General features: G+C 40.4%; 1 protein-coding gene across 1 annotated transcript in view; it reads right to left on the reverse strand.

Annotated features, from left to right (window-relative positions):
• Positions 1-9,838: 9,838 nt before the first annotated feature.
• The window catches only part of DNAJB14 (DnaJ heat shock protein family (Hsp40) member B14), a 28,432-nt gene continuing 21,311 nt past the window's right edge, over positions 9,839-16,959 (reverse strand). The window contains exons 4-8 of the mRNA XM_083456816.1: positions 15,783-15,965; positions 15,136-15,230; positions 14,369-14,478; positions 12,350-12,522; positions 9,839-10,739 (exon numbers count right to left, since the gene is read on the reverse strand). Coding sequence (XP_083312942.1) covers positions 10,615-10,739; positions 12,350-12,522; positions 14,369-14,478; positions 15,136-15,230; positions 15,783-15,965 — 686 coding nt within the window. The 3' untranslated portion in view covers positions 9,839-10,614. The remainder of the gene's footprint in view (positions 10,740-12,349; positions 12,523-14,368; positions 14,479-15,135; positions 15,231-15,782; positions 15,966-16,959) is intronic.

A 16,959-nucleotide genomic window follows, 5' to 3' on the forward strand; every position in this document is an offset into this window, starting at 1 on the left:
CGCGTCGGGCGCGTCAAAGGCAGACGCACGCGCCACTTCCGGTCTGAAGAGGGAACAGGGGTTGGGCGGGAGAGTGATTCCAAGCCGGAGAGGCGTCCGCTGCTGCGCACGCGTGGTTGCTGCTGCGTCAGGTGCGTCTTGCGTGGGTACGCGCGCAAAGCGTCAAAGGCTCACACTCCTAAGTGCATTTCAATCAGGCTGCTGAGGAGTGTTGCTGGCATTGCCGTCCCCGGCATAAGCCTTTTTTTTTGCTGCTGCTGCCAGCCTCCTCTAGAGTAAGAAGACGGGAGCCAGCGATATGTCGTCTTAGTTGGTGAGAGGATCCCTTCGCCCTGAACTGTGTTTTATTCCAGACTCCTTGGGGTGCAGGAAGACAACTGCAATGTCGTTTTTTATTTGGTCTTTATGTACTTAAACCTAGATTACTATTATTTTGGTAATAATTGAATTTATTGTTAAATTGCTTGAGTTGTGTCATTTTTGAATTTACTTTTTTAAACTTTTTATTTATGATTTTCAATTTTATACATTTCAATGTTACAATCATTTTGAAATTACACTCGACTTCCTTCCCCCTCTTTCTGAGGTTCCTTAAATTTATTTTTTGTTTTTTCTGCATATTCAAAATTAACTTATTTATTCATCTACTTTAAGTGTATACTCTTAAAAAACTGCAGTTATTATAATAATCCTGCCAGTGTTCTTATCTGTTTAGAGTTTATTTGTAAATATTCAATAAACTATTTCCATTCTTTTCTAAAAAGTTTATATTGATTTGGGTTTTTTTTATAAGTTTCGCCATTTCTTTTAAGTTTTAGTATCCATTCTTCTTTCGTCGTGACTTATTAACATTTTTGGGAGTAATTTTTTTAATTTATTGGCATATTTTGTATATTTGTATTTTGATGTTTTGAACATTCCCCGTAAGCCATTTTGGGCACAGCTATTTGTGGGAAAGCAGCATATAAATCAACTCAATCATTCAGAAAAGTGACCGGCTCTAAAAATAACTTCCACTACAGTGCTTTAAGGAGCTGCTTAGGTTGCAGTCCTGTAAATACTTACCGTACCTGGAAGTCAGCCCCATTGAACTCAAGGGAGATTACGTACTTCCTAATAGATACAAATTAACTTACTTTGACTCTTGTGCAAAAAGATGGTGCCTAAGGGGCATTATGTGGGAAGCTGAACCTTGATCCTTCAACATGCACAGACTTCACCGCTATGCCTTTTATGAAGCAAAAAGTATTTCATGAAAGTGCAAGAAATCATACTTCAAGTACTTGGACAGAAGTGCTCAAGTGCGTGCAACTAATTTGTTGGCCATCGGAAGCAAACCTGAATAACCATGTGTGTCAAACTGACAAGTGCTGTGAAGCATCTAGTAGAGGAAAATGAACACTAAGGGATTATGTTCTATTGAATTTCTTCTGCGTATTTGTAATTGTTACCTGGTGTCTGTTGATGCAGCTGGTACTGAAAATATTATGTGGGAAGAATTCATTAGCTTTGGAATACTAAATGAGTTTGATGCTATACAATTATTGGTGGGTATACTATTATTGGCTTAAGAATAGGAAAATCACATGGCCAAGGATACGATGGCTGCTGTTACAATGGCAGGAAGGTAAGATGGCGTGAAAGCTAAAATAAAGATTAGATATTGCAAAGCTGACTTTGTCTCTTGTGCGGTACTCAATCTGTTTGTGAAGGACTTGAATGTACCCAAATATATTACATTGGTACTGTCAAACCTGTAAGTTTTTTCCTATGAGAGTGCAATGAAAATATGTCTTATTCCAACTGTGACATTTGGAAGGTTGCCGGGGTAACTGGGTATGAGATGATAGGAAGAGAGTCCTGAGCAAGGGTTGCTGGGATCTGTTTGATCCTTGAAACTCTCCCGTGTCATACTCTGCACCGTTTGAGTGTTTTTGCTTGACTGTAATGTGTTGGCCACGACTGGACCTAATGGTCAGGGGTCCCTTTACCTTTATCTAATGTGTCCTAAAACTCTTGCTTGCCTGGATGGAGAATAGAGAGGGATGTATGTAGAAACTAATCTGTAGTACAATGGGGAAAGCTATGTTTGTTCTGCTCACTTTTGCCTCTAGGCCTGCCCACTGCTGGTATGTGGCCCCCAGACGTTTGCCTGGAAGGTAATGTGGCCCTCTGGTTAAAAAAGTTTTCCCATGCCTGCTGTAGATGCTTCCTTTTAACAGGCCAGTTCCTGAATGCAATAGGGCTATATAATCAGGTAAAAAGTCCTTTATTCACATTGAAAATAATTTTATTTTGATATAAGTTTGATATTACATTAGGTACATTACAAATCCGATCTTTTTTAAAACCTAACCATTAAATCTACAGTTAAATAAAATAGGATCTTCTTTAAGATGCCATCGTAAATTTAATTGAATTTTCTTTGCATTCATTTTTTTAAAAGCATGATTCACAAACATCAAAGCTCTCATCTTAGCCCTTCAAGAGCCAACACTGAAGTTTCTTCAGATTTTTAAAGCTAGCAAAAGACATGTCTGGCAGTTCTGCCCTAAGCGCATTTATTTAAAAATAACTTATTGATGCCAATAGAGCTTACTTCCAAGTTAAGCTTGGAGGTTTCTGACATCAACTTATAAAACGTCAGGGGGAAAAACAGTGGTTACTATCAGAAGAACATCCAAGGTCAGCAACTGGTTTGGAAACATTGTTTGGTCCTTAGGACATTTCCAATGTTATTTCACAGTTTAGTGGAGGAATGCTTGTGTTTATCTTCGCACTCCAGGGAAAAACAATACATGGGATTTCCCTTGAAATGTTGACCCTGTGAAAACGTGATTGTCCTCTCACACAGGCCCCGTGCAGACATAGTATTTAAACAAAGTTGCATCTGGAATACCTAAACCATTATTTGAAAATCCCTGGTGTTAATCTCTATACATGATTAAGGCTGTTTCTCCCTTCTCCAAGCTCTTATCAGGCGGCTTGCTTGTCTTTTCTTGTATACATTCTTTAGTAGCAGAGCTTACTTTAGCAAGCTGAAACCAGGGTTTCACTTTATGTGGGATTGTAACTAAAGTTCAGGCAACAAACAAAGGCTGCTGCTAATCACAATTAATTGTTATGACTGCACTGGGCCGTAATGGGAGGTTGGGGGGGGGGTGGAAGGGAAAGAGAAATATGCAGGCAAAAATGCTTTTTGTCATTATGACACTGAAATCCCAACTGCCTGTGGTACTCTGTGCAAACATACAATGGTAAAATATTACACCCAAGTTTGAGTTATGAAGCTGGACAATACACACATCTACGCACACAAATGGTCCCACACAGTAATTTGCAAACACAGTAGTTGCCAAACCAATAGACTTTAGTGCAGAGTGAAAATAAAGTGAGGGACAAAATACACATTCCAAGATGCTTTCCCAAATTATTTTTCAAGACCACCTGAAACTTTGAAATAATCCTTAACATAAGGTATACATTTTTCCAAGATTTTTTTTTAATAAAAAACCTAAACTGGCAATTGACCTTTGAACATACTGCTGCCTTTCAATTTTTTAAAAAGTTTGTTTTTATTTATTAAATTTGTAGTTGCAGTATAACTAGACGATTCACATGCTCTTTAAATCTATGGGGCCCAATATGCTAGGCACTTCAATAGGACAACTTTCATTTGTTCAGTAGTGCTTGCCTAAAAATCCTCACAAGCTTTACTGAGGGGAATGAGGTTGACCTGTCAATGGATTGCACCAGCGCTAACTGAACTCGCACAAAAGATTGCTGTTAATTGAACTTTCTTGCCCCACCTAACATACGCCACCTCTGCAAAAACTCCCTCAAATATGGCTGAGGCATTGTTATGTATGAATAATCAGCTGCACCTCAACTACATTGTTCCCCCCAGTCTCTTTCCAAATTGGAAGAAGTATTCTAATCTGCTCTAAATGAATCTTATTCCAAGAGGCAGCTTGCTTTTGCTTATGAACTCATCCTGTGGATTGTGGCTCAGTGAGTCCTAACTACCTGTTAAAACCATGAAACATTTGCTGCTGTTGCCATCCCATAATTTTTTGCAGCAGAGAAGGGGGAAAGGCAGCATTTTTTTTTTAAGTAGAGGAAGAAGCATCGAGGGCACAGAACACTTAGGAGAGATCCTCAAGGTCGTCTTATAATGTCTGCTTTATAAAGTGGGCTGTCTTTGCAAAACTGACATAGATTGGGATCTATAGAGCTATCACTATAAAAGTTAGAAAGACAACAACTGTTTCACCTGCTGTTTCACCTATGGTAAGATGGCTGTGATTGAGCAGAGTGCAAACATGCATTCCTGACTTGCTTGTTTTGTCCTTCTCTGCCTGGAGGTAGCAGCAACAAAACATGAGCCTTGGCTTAATGGCATGCAAACCAGCAATCAAGGCTTATTTTCCCCCAAGAACAAGCAGTGGTTCACACACTGTTAAGCCAAGGCTACTGGTTTATTACTCCAAGCAGGGCAGAATGAAATAGAAGCACTCACTAACCTGCTTCTCATTCACAATTACCTTGATATGCCAGCCAGTCCACTGACACTCACTAATTTTCTGAGGCGTGTGTACTTTTTCTTTCCCTCTAGCTGTGTCATAATAGCTGCCTCCAAGTCCCTCAAAATAACTTGCTTTAAATAATAGGGGAGCTAAAGAACAGGCAGGTACAAAGGTGTCCATTAGCATGGACACAATCTTGTCTCAGTACTTGAGAAACGGTCTGAATCTGAGTATCTTGTAAATGCGTTCACTGGCCAATTACAAAGACAGTTTAATAAATGAAATGTCTATGCAGAGCACAAAAAGGATTTTTGAACAGAGCAGAAGCAAAGCACCCATGTTAGGCTTCCAGCTCAGGGACAAGATTTATTCTTTACAGCTACAGTACTGACATTTAGTCTCCTGCTCAAAACTCAGCTGCTCACTCAGGCTTTGAGGAGGGTTTCAGATATGTTGGTGTATGAACCTGATCTACTGATTTTTGATATATTTTGTATTCGTTTTATGGATGCAATTTTATTGTCGATTTTATGATGTTCACTGCCATGTTTTTATTTGATGTTGGTGGTATAGAAACTTTTGCAAATGATAAATAAATATATACCTGGTTTACTTACAGAAAAAACACAGAACCTACAATGTATAATATGAAGGTTTTTATAATATAAAAACGAAACATCTTGCATGGGAGTCCTCTTATACTTCAAGGTAGCCTATAAGGAGAATTGTGATGGCTCAGAAATAAGTAAATGACAGTTCAATCTATGAACTACCTACGGTAAATCAAAGCAAGTACAGTACTCTTAACTCTGTGCAGCCTCACTTAGCATTAAAGGATCAAATCTGGCATCTTCAAGGGCTTCAGACCTAACTATTTTGTAGATTAGGTAGTGGGTACCAAGGGCTAAATTATACAAGAGATTAGTAATTATTCCTCTGCTGTTTCCAATATAAATAACTCCTGATACCAAAATCTAAAGTGGAATTTGCTAATAGATTCAGGGTGAGAAATTGGCATTATTTTCAGCTCTCCTAACCCCTATCCAAAATACCAATGTATTTCATATCTGGCAACAAATGTGCCCCTTTGATTTCAGATAAAAAGCCTGGGACACAAATCTTTAGACGGCTCATTTACCAGAAGAAATGTATTTAGCATTAACTCTGAAAGTGTTTGGACCAAACTAAGCATCCTAGAGCACAATATAGATCAGGAGGCTTAAATTGGTCAGAATCGAGTACAGTATATACTTCTAGAGTTAACGCTAAATAAACCGCCATAGCTGTTAGAGGGCCATGAAAGTTTGTGTTCCGGACTTTTTAGTCTCATCTATCCAAATTGATGCTTTTGAATTATGGTGCTGGAGGAGACAATTGAGAGTCCCATGGATTACAAGAAGATCAAACCTATCCATTCCTAAGAAAATCAGCCCTGAGTGCTCACTGGAAGGACAGATCCTGAAGCTGAGGCTCCAATACTTTGGTCACCTCATGAGAAGAGAAGACATGAAAGGCATGAAAGTTACAGAGTTAAACTATTCTAATTGCAAACAGACTATTTCCCATGCCATCACAAACCCATAATTATGGGAGAAGAATATGTTAAGAAGAAAAGACTGCTTGTGTTTTCAATTAAACATATTGCTTGACAATGTATTTTTCAATTACAGTTCATAGAGCACCCCCCCAAAAAGAGTTTCCTGAACGTCTAAGGAGAACAACAATGTACAACAACAACAGCAACAACAAAATCAAAGAATGACATCTTAACACTAAAAGCAGATCTCTCAGGCCACTTTTAAAAATGGAGGACTTTATGCTGTGAGTAACACACACTCGTTTGCATTGCAAGAATAAAGTATCTAGTATACCAGGTCTTGGTTGTTACAGAAGGTTGACCCAGTTCAGCAAATATTGCAGATTTAGAAGTTTAACTGTAATCAGTATGAACATTCTCCAAGTGCATTTCGGTACTTTTTCAGTATTACCACTTGGATTGAAAGATGCACAAGTGGAAGTCGGTTTACACACAAGAGGACTTTCCCACCAATCCTATTTTCTGCAACCTCCCTCCTCCCCTCCCACGCTGCTCCCGAGGGTTTGGAGAGACTTGGATGGCATGGGATGTGACAAAAAGGAGACTAGAATCAATGGCAAAAAGGATGGGCCTCGTGTATGAGCAGATGAACCTTCTGCAAGGACAAGAGCAGCTTTGTATCCAATCCCCACGGGTTTACAATGGCAGTATTAACTGCTTGGGAAGTAGGTCCAATTATTGCTGGGGTGAGTACTAGTGCGGCATTCCGTTTACTCAAATGAAAGCTGTTGTATCTGGTTGTAGCCTGTCACAAATACTGTGTGTGCCTATAGCATTCCCTACCTCAGGCATAGGGCAAACTCGGCCCCCCAGATGTTTTGGGACTACAACTCCCAATATCCCTAGCTCACAGGACCAGTGGTCAGGGATGATGGGAATTGTAGCCTCAAAACATCTGGAGGGCTGAGTTTGCCTATGCCTGCCCTACATTCTTGCTGCACCTGCAATATGGCAGGGGAAGAAGCGTGTCAATGGAAAGCTTTTCTTCTTTCACCAATATTCTCATGGCAGAATCCTGGATAAGCTTCTACAAAAACAAGACCATTAATGTATTTTAACCTTTGGTTACCATTAATTTTTTTCCCAAAGCTTAGGTAAAGGTAAAGGTACCCCTGCCCGTACGGGCCAGTCTTGACAGACTCTAGGGTTGTGCGCCCATCTCACTCAAAGAGGCCGGGGGCCAGCGATGTCCAGAGACACTTCCGGGTCACATGGCCAGCGTGACATCGCTGCTCTGGCGAGCCAGAACCGCACACGGAAACGCCGTTTACCTTCCCGCTAGTAAGCGGTCCCTATTTATCCACTTGCACCCGGGAGTGCTTTCGAACTTCTAGGTTGGCAGGCGCTGGGACCGAACAACGGGAGTGCACCCCGCTGCGGGGATTCGAACCGCCGACCTTTCGATCGGCAAGCCCTAGGCGCTGAGGCTTTTACCCACAGCGCCACCCGCGTCCCTAATTATTAACTGCTTAATAATTCTTGCAACATTTAGTTTTGCTAATTCAGGAAAAGTGATCTGGGGAACCTCAACATTCAGAAAATAATGGGCAGCATACTATCCAGCGCCACTAAAAAAACAAGGAAGTTGTCAAAAATTCAAAGAAACATCAAGTCCAATCAAGAAACCCTGGTCAAGAACCCCAGCCCCGCAAGACAAAACAAACCATGCACAGATGTGATTTATGTATCTAAGAACATAATCCTAATTAAATTACTAGGAAGAATGGAGAACTCAGTTCCAAGTAAAAGAGGTTTGCAGAATCATCTAATACAGTAAACCAAATTAGGCATATTTTAGTTCCAGGCATGTCCCAAGATTTTGAAAAATAAAATAAAAATGGAACCTACAATATCTACTTTGCTAGAAATCCAAAAGGCACCTTGGCTCCACCCATACTGAAAATGCCTGTCTCTACCATTTTGTTCATGCAAGGAAGACTGGCAAATTAAAGTGGGTGGGGCAGAGGGGGCGTTATTCAAGTTATGATACTGCATGTACATTCTAAGTATCAGAAAGTACTGTATACAACATTAGTTTTGCATTTCAATACAAATTGCGTGATCTTCAAAACAAAATAATCTCACAGGGTTCACATATATTGATCAGATAATGCAGGCATCGGGAACCTCTACTGATTATCACTTATGGAACCTTGCATATAAAAATGCTTAGGTACTGCTGCATGGCTTCTTTTTGTTTACCCCATAGCTTAACCGGGAGAATAATGAGGGGAAACTGATTAAAGTGCTCAATTGCCACATATTCTTTGAAGCTCACTTTGGAAACACTCTCCCTGTGCCCAATACTACTTGTCCTACTCAAGTCAGTCTGTTCCAGCCAAAATTCTTTCTCTACCTGTAACAGTTATAAATATCTAAGAAAGGTTATGCAAAGCAGTTAAAATCCAGAACAACATCTTGGAAATAATGGTGTAGTTTTGCTCTATATTCAGCCATCGAACTCTGTGTTAATGTGGTCTCCTAAATCAAGGCCAGGCATAGGCAAACTTGGCCCTCCAGATGTTTTGGGACTACAACTCCCATCATCCCTAGCTAACATGACCAGTGGTCTGGGATGATGGGAACTGTAGTCTCAAAACATCTGGAGGGCTGAGTTTGCCTATGCCTGATGAAGGCCAATGGATTTCAGAGCCACTCAGGTAACATTTATTTTTAAAATTGAATTCTGTATACATCAGACTACAATGACTAATTTCACGGGGGGGGGGGGGGGAGATCAGCTGAGGTACTATATTTCCATTAACTTGTAGAAATCGTGTTTTCTCTTGCAGATTCATTTTAAAGTAAGTATTTTCTAAGATAAACCACACTGCCCTTAGAACAAAACAAATGGAACATAAATATTTTTATATGCAGTATTAGACGCAAAATAGCTTACAAAGGTTTGCTAAAGTCGGAACTCAGGCACCAAGACTCCTGTTTAAAGTTTATCCAAAACCACATATTAAATTTACACCAGCAAACGTGACTATATCCTTTTTAAAGCATGTGATCACTGAGAACTATAGCACTTTTCTTTCATCAGTGATCTCAATGCTCCTCTGTACAAAAATCTACCCTGTACACATCTGGACAGAAACTGTTGCACTGTGGCTTCTTAGCTCTTGTCAACAAGCAAAACCACAGCTTACAGCAGCAATTCATAGACAAGCTAATTGTTAAAGAATCAGCAAAGGGTTCAAAGGCACAAGGCTGAACTTTAGAGGTGACATACAACAGTGTTATCCTTGCACAGTGGACTTCTGCTTGTGCAAGGGGACTTATTCCTTTTCTCTCCCCTGCACATCCTCAAAATCTGCTCCAGAGGTGGGAATATTCTGAGTCAATTATGGGGGCACATCGGGAAGGAGAAGAAAGGAAAATCCCATTATATCCACTGTGTGACATTGGATAATGCCCTAGAAGTGGCTTGATCAACTGTTGATACCTACACAGAAAACAGAGTTGTAAATTAACACAACTGCCAAATTCCCCAACTTTTAAAAAAATTGCTACTCCATTTTTTTCTCTGCTTTTTAGTGAAAGAGAAGCAGCCTATGAATGTATATTTAGCATGCTTGTGTATTTAGCAAGTGGATTTAACACCTTCCATTTCTAAAGGATTTGCACGTGACCCTAAGTCATGCTCAACTAAAAAATATGGAGAGGTGGGTTGTACAGCAGCACTTGCTTAAATACACCTTGTTCTTTTCTGGAACACCAAAACAGGATGTGATTAAGTACCAAAAGTATCTGTGTACTTCTCTTTTTTGGTGCCAGTGTGCCACTTAGCAAGAAACAGTCTGGTACAGATGTCTGGTTTGTCACTGCTTAGATATACAGTATTAAAACTACAGCATGAATGCTGAAACTCGGGTATCAGCCAGTCTTATCCAATCATCTCATAAGAAATCCACATGGCCCATTACTTTTTTAAAAATACTCCTTCAACCTAGTAGATTTTATGCAGAGAGAAAATTGTTTCTGTTTTCTTTCAGTTCCACACACTTGACATCTGAATAAGGAATGATGTAGTCATACTAATTGTTCCATCCATGAGATTAAAGGGTTTAATGCATCTAAATGCCTTTGAGATTTCTTTAAACATTTTTATATACACAAGTCTTCTTTTTCCACACATATTTACATGGCAAGTATTTCAGAAGAAGAACCACTATGTCTACATCTCCACAAGCGTAGCAGCACATTGAAGCTGCTTCTTGTAGAAAAAGAAATCACAGAAGCTCTGGGAGTAAAACTTAAATGACAATTCAATGATGTAAATATATGACCTTGTCATATATTTCAGACTAAGAGGCTATTAAATTATATTGGTACTTCAGGATAAGGTTTTTGGAAACAGCTAGACAGCAGTTTTACATCCCTCTTCCTTTTCATGACGGAATAGTATTTTCTCAGTTTACAGATTTTTCTTTTTATACATAGAGAGAGAGAGCGCACATGTACAGGCAGTACATTTCAGGATCTAGCTCATTCTCCCCGATAGATACTGGTCAACCGTTCTAACTCTCTGCAGTTGTCCATGGAGATGGCTTCTGCTTTCCTTCGAAGACGTTCGTCTCTGTACACTTTTGCTGCATACAGTAAATCTGTTTCTTTAAAAACAAAAACAAAGTAAATAAAACATCTTGGCAATAGCTGACAAATGTTATTTATTTCATAAAATGTATACAGCACTTGAGTGTAAAAAAACCTCAAAGTGGTTTACAAAAAGAGAAAGCAATAAAACGCCATCTACTTTTTTCATATCATGCCAATACTAAAATGATTCAGATCCACAAATTTCCAACCTGCCAGAGAGTACCCTCTTCTCTTGGATGCCATGTGGCTTTCAATTTTCTCTCTTCACCTTTTTATTTAACATATAAACTGCCCTATAGCAATGGATCATAGAAGCCGTGTACCAACCCAAGCTGGAAGAAGGTGCTCCAAGCCACTCATGCAACTTACAAACCCAGTCCTTTAGGGGGAATACCTCTCTATAGTTTGCACTGAATCTAAGCTTATTGGCCCTCATCCTCCTCATTACCACAGCCCAGCACTGATCTAAATAGACACCCTCATCTGGATTCAATATAAAGCAAGGGGGGAACCCCTAAATGTTAACTGACAAACTGCTGACACAACATTCCAAATCCCCAGATGACCTCACCCAGCCATTTCATGTAGATGTTAAAAAGCATGGATAAGGCAGAGCCCTTCAGGACCCCAAAGCCAGTGATGGAATTGAACACCTGCTTCTGTCCAAGTACAAGAGGAACTACTGAACAGCAAATACTGTCCACACCCAATCAAACAACATCTTTAGGAGGTTACTATAACACATACTATTAAGAACAGTGTCCAAGTCTAAAAGAAAACAACAACAACAGGGCTACACTGTCTGTGTCTCCCTACTAGCAAACATAATCCCACAAGGCAACCAAGACAGTTTTGGTGCCAAAACCAAGGCTAAACCTTGAATGAAATGGATCTATAAAATGAGTTTAATTCAAGAGTGTCTTGAATTGGTCAGCAACCTGCTTGAACATCTTTTCCAGGAAGAGGATGCTAGCCACCAGAATATAATTGTTGAAGTATTCAGAGTCCAAATAAAGCCCCCCCCCCCCGAATTTTATGACTGCTTCTGAGGTGGCTGGGGTCATTCCCCCTCTTGATGACAACAAATATAGCACTTCCACTGCAACTGTTCGAAGCACTCTACAAAGATAACCTTAATAATTCTTATACAAGAACCTTATAAGTCATACCAATGGCTTGTCTAATCCAGCATCCTGTTTTCACAGCGGCAAACCAAATGCCCATGAGAAGTCTGCAAGCAGGACCTAAGCACAGGAGCACTTGCCCTTCCTGCAGTTTCCAAGCCATCCAAGTTGGTCATTGGCAGTTAGGTGCTCCTGTTGATGTGACTCAGCAGGACTGAACTCACACATGATCCAATGTGCAGGGGTTTCAGTTCTGCTTTACGCAGGGTTCAGGTGTGCAAGTGAGTTCTCTGCCTATCTACTGGTGTGCGGAAAATTCAATACTACATCAGTTGCAGGGCAGGTGGGCGTGGTTTAGGGGAAATGAACCTGGATCTCACAAACCTCTGAAAAGGGGGGAAACTCCCTTAGGATCCATGCAAGTATCTCATTCTATTCAGAGCTACATGTTATTCGGTATAATGCCTTTATTTTTTAAAACAATCATAAGGTCTACTTACTTTGTTGCCTCTCTTTCCAACAGTTATTTCGAATGTTGGACACGTAGTCCTCTTCCACACTCTTTTCCACCTTTTGCAAATTTGCACCTTTATATTCGTTTTTAAAGTCCTTGTTGACATAATAAGCAACACCCAAGTTTTGTGTCTGCATCTGAATGGTCTGTCCTGAACCCCTGTAAAGAGATCCCATACTAATTGTCAGCCTGTGTCACTGTCCCCAATGTTGTTGTCAGCAAAGAAAAATCAAAGAGGGTTTCAGATTCATTGCAACATAAATAAGAGTTTTCACGAAAGTCTTTACATATATACAACACCAATTTGCCATGTCTGTAAAGCAAGAAATAGCAATGTTATAGATGATGTCTTGTATCTGGTGTCCGATTTTCTGTAAACTCTATACCTTCCATGTTGTTGGTTTGCTAAAACATGTCTAGAGCTTATCACAATGATGTGGGCATTCTATTGAGTTAGATTGCTCCTAATTAGAAGGCTCCACATTAAATATCCTAGCATGCAATTTGCCTTTTTCACAGCTACTGCACACTGGATCAACATCTCCATCAAGCTATTCACAACAGCAAAGTCTCACTCCTGAGTCAGTCACTTCCAGTTCAGACCCCATGAGTGGATATGTGAAAGATTCCTCCCCCCCTACATGTAACACTTTACACTTGTTTACACTGAATTGAATTTTACAGTTCATTTTGGAGAGGTCCTCTATATTTACCTTTGCTTCATTTTTTAAAAATTAATCTACAAGAAAATATATTTTCATACTAAAGGGTTAAATTAAGAAATTCCCTCTGTTCTTCATTGCCTATATTTACAGAGTCAGCCAGGTTAAGATAGTGGCTTCCATTACCATAGGAATGGAAGCTGGAAGCTAGTAATGCTGTGGACTTCTCACCTTCTAGGGAGAGGCTATCACTCAGGTTGGAGGTCCTGGCCTCTGACACGTGCAACTGCAGTCTAGCTACTAACAACGAATCTACTATTAGCATGAAAACATAATGCACATTGCGTTAGTACATGGGTAGGCAAACTAAGGCCCAGGGGGCCAGATCTGGCCCAATCGCCTTCTAAATCGGGCCCGTGGATGGTCAGGGAATCAGCTTGTTTTCATATGAGTAGAATGTGCCCTTTTATTTAAAATTCATCTCTGGGTTATTTGTGGGGCATAGGAATTCATTCATTTCCTCCCCCCCCCAATATAGTCCACCCCCCCCCTCCCACAAGGTCTGAGGGACAGTGGACTGGCCCCCTGCTGAAAAAGTGTGCTGACTCCTGCGTTAGTAGATAAACTACCAAGAGAAGTAAGTACCATAAGGAAAGCCATTTGTTTTAAGCAATCCAAATAAGCATTAGGATTCCACTCACAAAAAGCCTGAAAATAGCTGTGGTTGCCATCTCCAGATCTCTAATTCTAAAAATCAAAACTCAGAACCACTTGTAAATACTTCTTAGTTACATCAGTGTTTCCCAACCTTAGGTCTCCAGCTGTTTTCAGACAACAGTCCCCATCATCCCTGACCACTGGTCTTGCTAGCTAGGGATGATGGGAGTTGTAGTCCAAAAACAGCTGGAGGGCCAAGGTTGGGAAACACTGATTTACAGCATCATGCTGCTAGTTTAAAGTGCAACCAAATGGGTGAATTTCACTGTAAGCTCTACTTTAAACCTTGTCAAGGACAACCATGTGAGAAAGCATTAAGGCCTCTTTTCCCAGTGAAGGTCAAAAATAAGGCGCAGAACCCCTTAGCAACACTGACCTAAGTGATGTAAACATAGCACAGACCCACAATAAGCCATTGTTCAGCTGAACTGAGCTTCTATATTGAGCTAGTTTTTCAAGGGGGTAATAGGAGCATTTCTTGCTTTTGGATTTTCCTGATCATTTCTGAATTGGTGCACACAAAGGAGAAAAGCTCTGCAATACATAAAGCTTGAAAAAATGCAGGAACAGCAGAGGTATTTTAAAATATCCATGTAAACCATACAAATATTAATAGTACCACTTACGATCTTGGATATAAGGAGTATGGAGGATTAGACACCATCAACTGGCTCAGCAAAGAGACAAGGATCAGCACAATAATTGGCATCAGCTGGATGAACATAGAGAAGCCGCCCTGGAGAAGGAAACAGCAATCAGATAGACAAATCACAGGGTGTTTTGTTTTTGTTGGAAGGAATCTATTGCACCATCATCACCACTTTCCTAGACAGAAAAGATGTGTACACCCCAAAAGACCTATAGTGGATTCCTGTCCAGTCTTTCTTGAAAGCTTTGGAAGGAGATAGGTTGCACTAATGAGTATGTGTAGTCTTTCTTTAACTTCATATTGTTAAAACCTATCACTTCATGTCCTATCCTCATGTGAAGCCATGGCTTAGAGTAGCAGTTCTCAAACTTTTTCCTCTCCGCCACACTTGCCATCTTCTCCTGCCACACTAGTGTGACTCGCTACACCCTTTGAGAACCACTGGCTTAGAGGAATTGCAGGAATTCCCATAGAGGAGCAAAAGCAAGCTGCTGCTAGCTCCTCTTTATAAACTTTATGGGTCTTACTTCTGAGTAAACATCATGCATAGGATTCCTCCATTAAAATAAGATACGCTAGTTCAGAAAATTCAGAATTAGGTTTTTAACTGTTACTATTTCCTTGCTTCTGTTTACTAAACAGGCACTCATTTGGACAACAGAACTGCAAGGCATGCTGCTCATTAATATTACTTCTAGGGACGATATTTCAAAAAAGATAAGTTCATGCAAAAGACAAACATACATCACCCCTCTCCTCTTCTCTTTCATGCCCACTATGACGATGTTGATTATGGTGACTGTAGCCAGACCTTCCATTAGAAAATGAATGCACACTGCCTACAGGGGAGAAAATATTTAAAAGATCGCATTGGGAGCAGAAAAAACACTACAAGGGGAAAAAATAAGTACTCAGCTGTACTTGTTTTGAGGCAACACTATGGGCAATGCAGAATGCCATACTAATTAGTAGAAATAATATATTGCAACTTCAAGAAAAAGACGTAACAGTTTATTGGACCACTGGCTGCTAGTGGGCAAGGCAAACATTTAAGTTTCACAAACTTGTTCTTCAGGTTTGGGAAAAGCAAATTTGGTTTTAAGCAAAGCACTAGGAAGCAATAAATAGTTTGTGGGCGCTCTGATATCATTGTATGAGAACCTTGCTGGTACCATACTACATGAGGCAATTGTTGCTGAGCATGCTAGAACAGATTTAATCAGTTACAAAAGCACTTACACCCCATTCATTTAATACATATGTACAACTCAAGGTGGCTGATCCATCTTAGGAAAGGGGAGATATTTGGGACTGATAAGTGAATGGGCAGGATGATACAGCGGGAGTGAGATGGAAGTGGTGAGCTAAGGCGAGGTGATCAGTGAATATACCTGTTGGAAATGCCCCGCCGAAGAACATGTTAAAAAGGTCCTCTGGAGTAATATCTGCTTCACATCCCCTGTGGAAGTTAAATCTACCGTTGCCAGGATGGCTGCATGGCTCTTCACTGCCTGTGAGGTCATATTGCTTTCGTTTTTCTGGATTGCTTAACACAGCATATGCATTTCCGATCTCTGAAATGCAGAGTGCAGGGGAAAGGAGCATGGGAGAAAAGAAACATTTTAGATACACAGAGAAGGGAGCGATACATTGTACTTGTATTAATTCCCAGGTCAGACGGGGACCCAGACTGCCTGACTTGCAGTGAGCCACTTTTCCACACTGCACATAGACAACATTGGACATGGTCTCAAACATGTCTGGGGCTGATGCATGGCACACAGTCTAAAAGGAGTAAGGAGTAAGTTGTTGTCCATTCCCCCTCCCCTTTGAAACATGGAAACAAATGTATAGTACAGATACCAGTATGACTATAGTACTGTGAAATGCTTTGGGATGCCTCATAGGAAGCAATTTATTTATAAATAAAACAAATAACAATGCAAGTAGGTATCACAACAGAAAGTGTGTTCGGTAACATATAAACTCCTGTTCTTTCAGTGCAAGCAGTGTTTGGCCACAGCAGTGCCCAATTTATTATTTTATTTAAATACAGTGGAACCTCGGTTTTCGAATGCTTTGGAAGTCGAACATTTTGGCTTTTGAACGCCAACAACCCAGAAGTGAATTTTCGAATGCACCTTGGAAGTCGAACGTCTTCCGAGGCGCATTTTTCCAAAGGATTTTGCTGACCAACAATTGCACCTCGGTTGTTGAGCGTTTTGGAAATCGAACAGTCTTCCAGAAAGGATTACGTTTGACAGCCAAGGTTCCACTGTAGTAAGTGTTCATGCCGTATCACAAACTGTTTTAAACATGCTTTTGAAATAACCTACAGGGACCCTGCTCAATACTGACAAACCCAGCACCCCCTGGGCACATGAAACAAGGTTCCCAGTAGCCTGGGTTCCAGCCCATGTTTCCAATAAGTTACTGGTAAGGTTCCTTTCATACCTATATTAAAGTTAGTACATAGATGATGGTTTGCTTTTACAACCCAATGTCTACCACCTTGTGTATGAGGATCTGAATATACTAAGCTACAACCAAAGGACCATAAATGGGAGG

This window comes from Podarcis tiliguerta (genome assembly GCF_965153285.1).
Source record: "Podarcis tiliguerta genome assembly, chromosome: 9".
Taxonomy (NCBI): domain Eukaryota; kingdom Metazoa; phylum Chordata; class Lepidosauria; order Squamata; family Lacertidae; genus Podarcis; species Podarcis tiliguerta.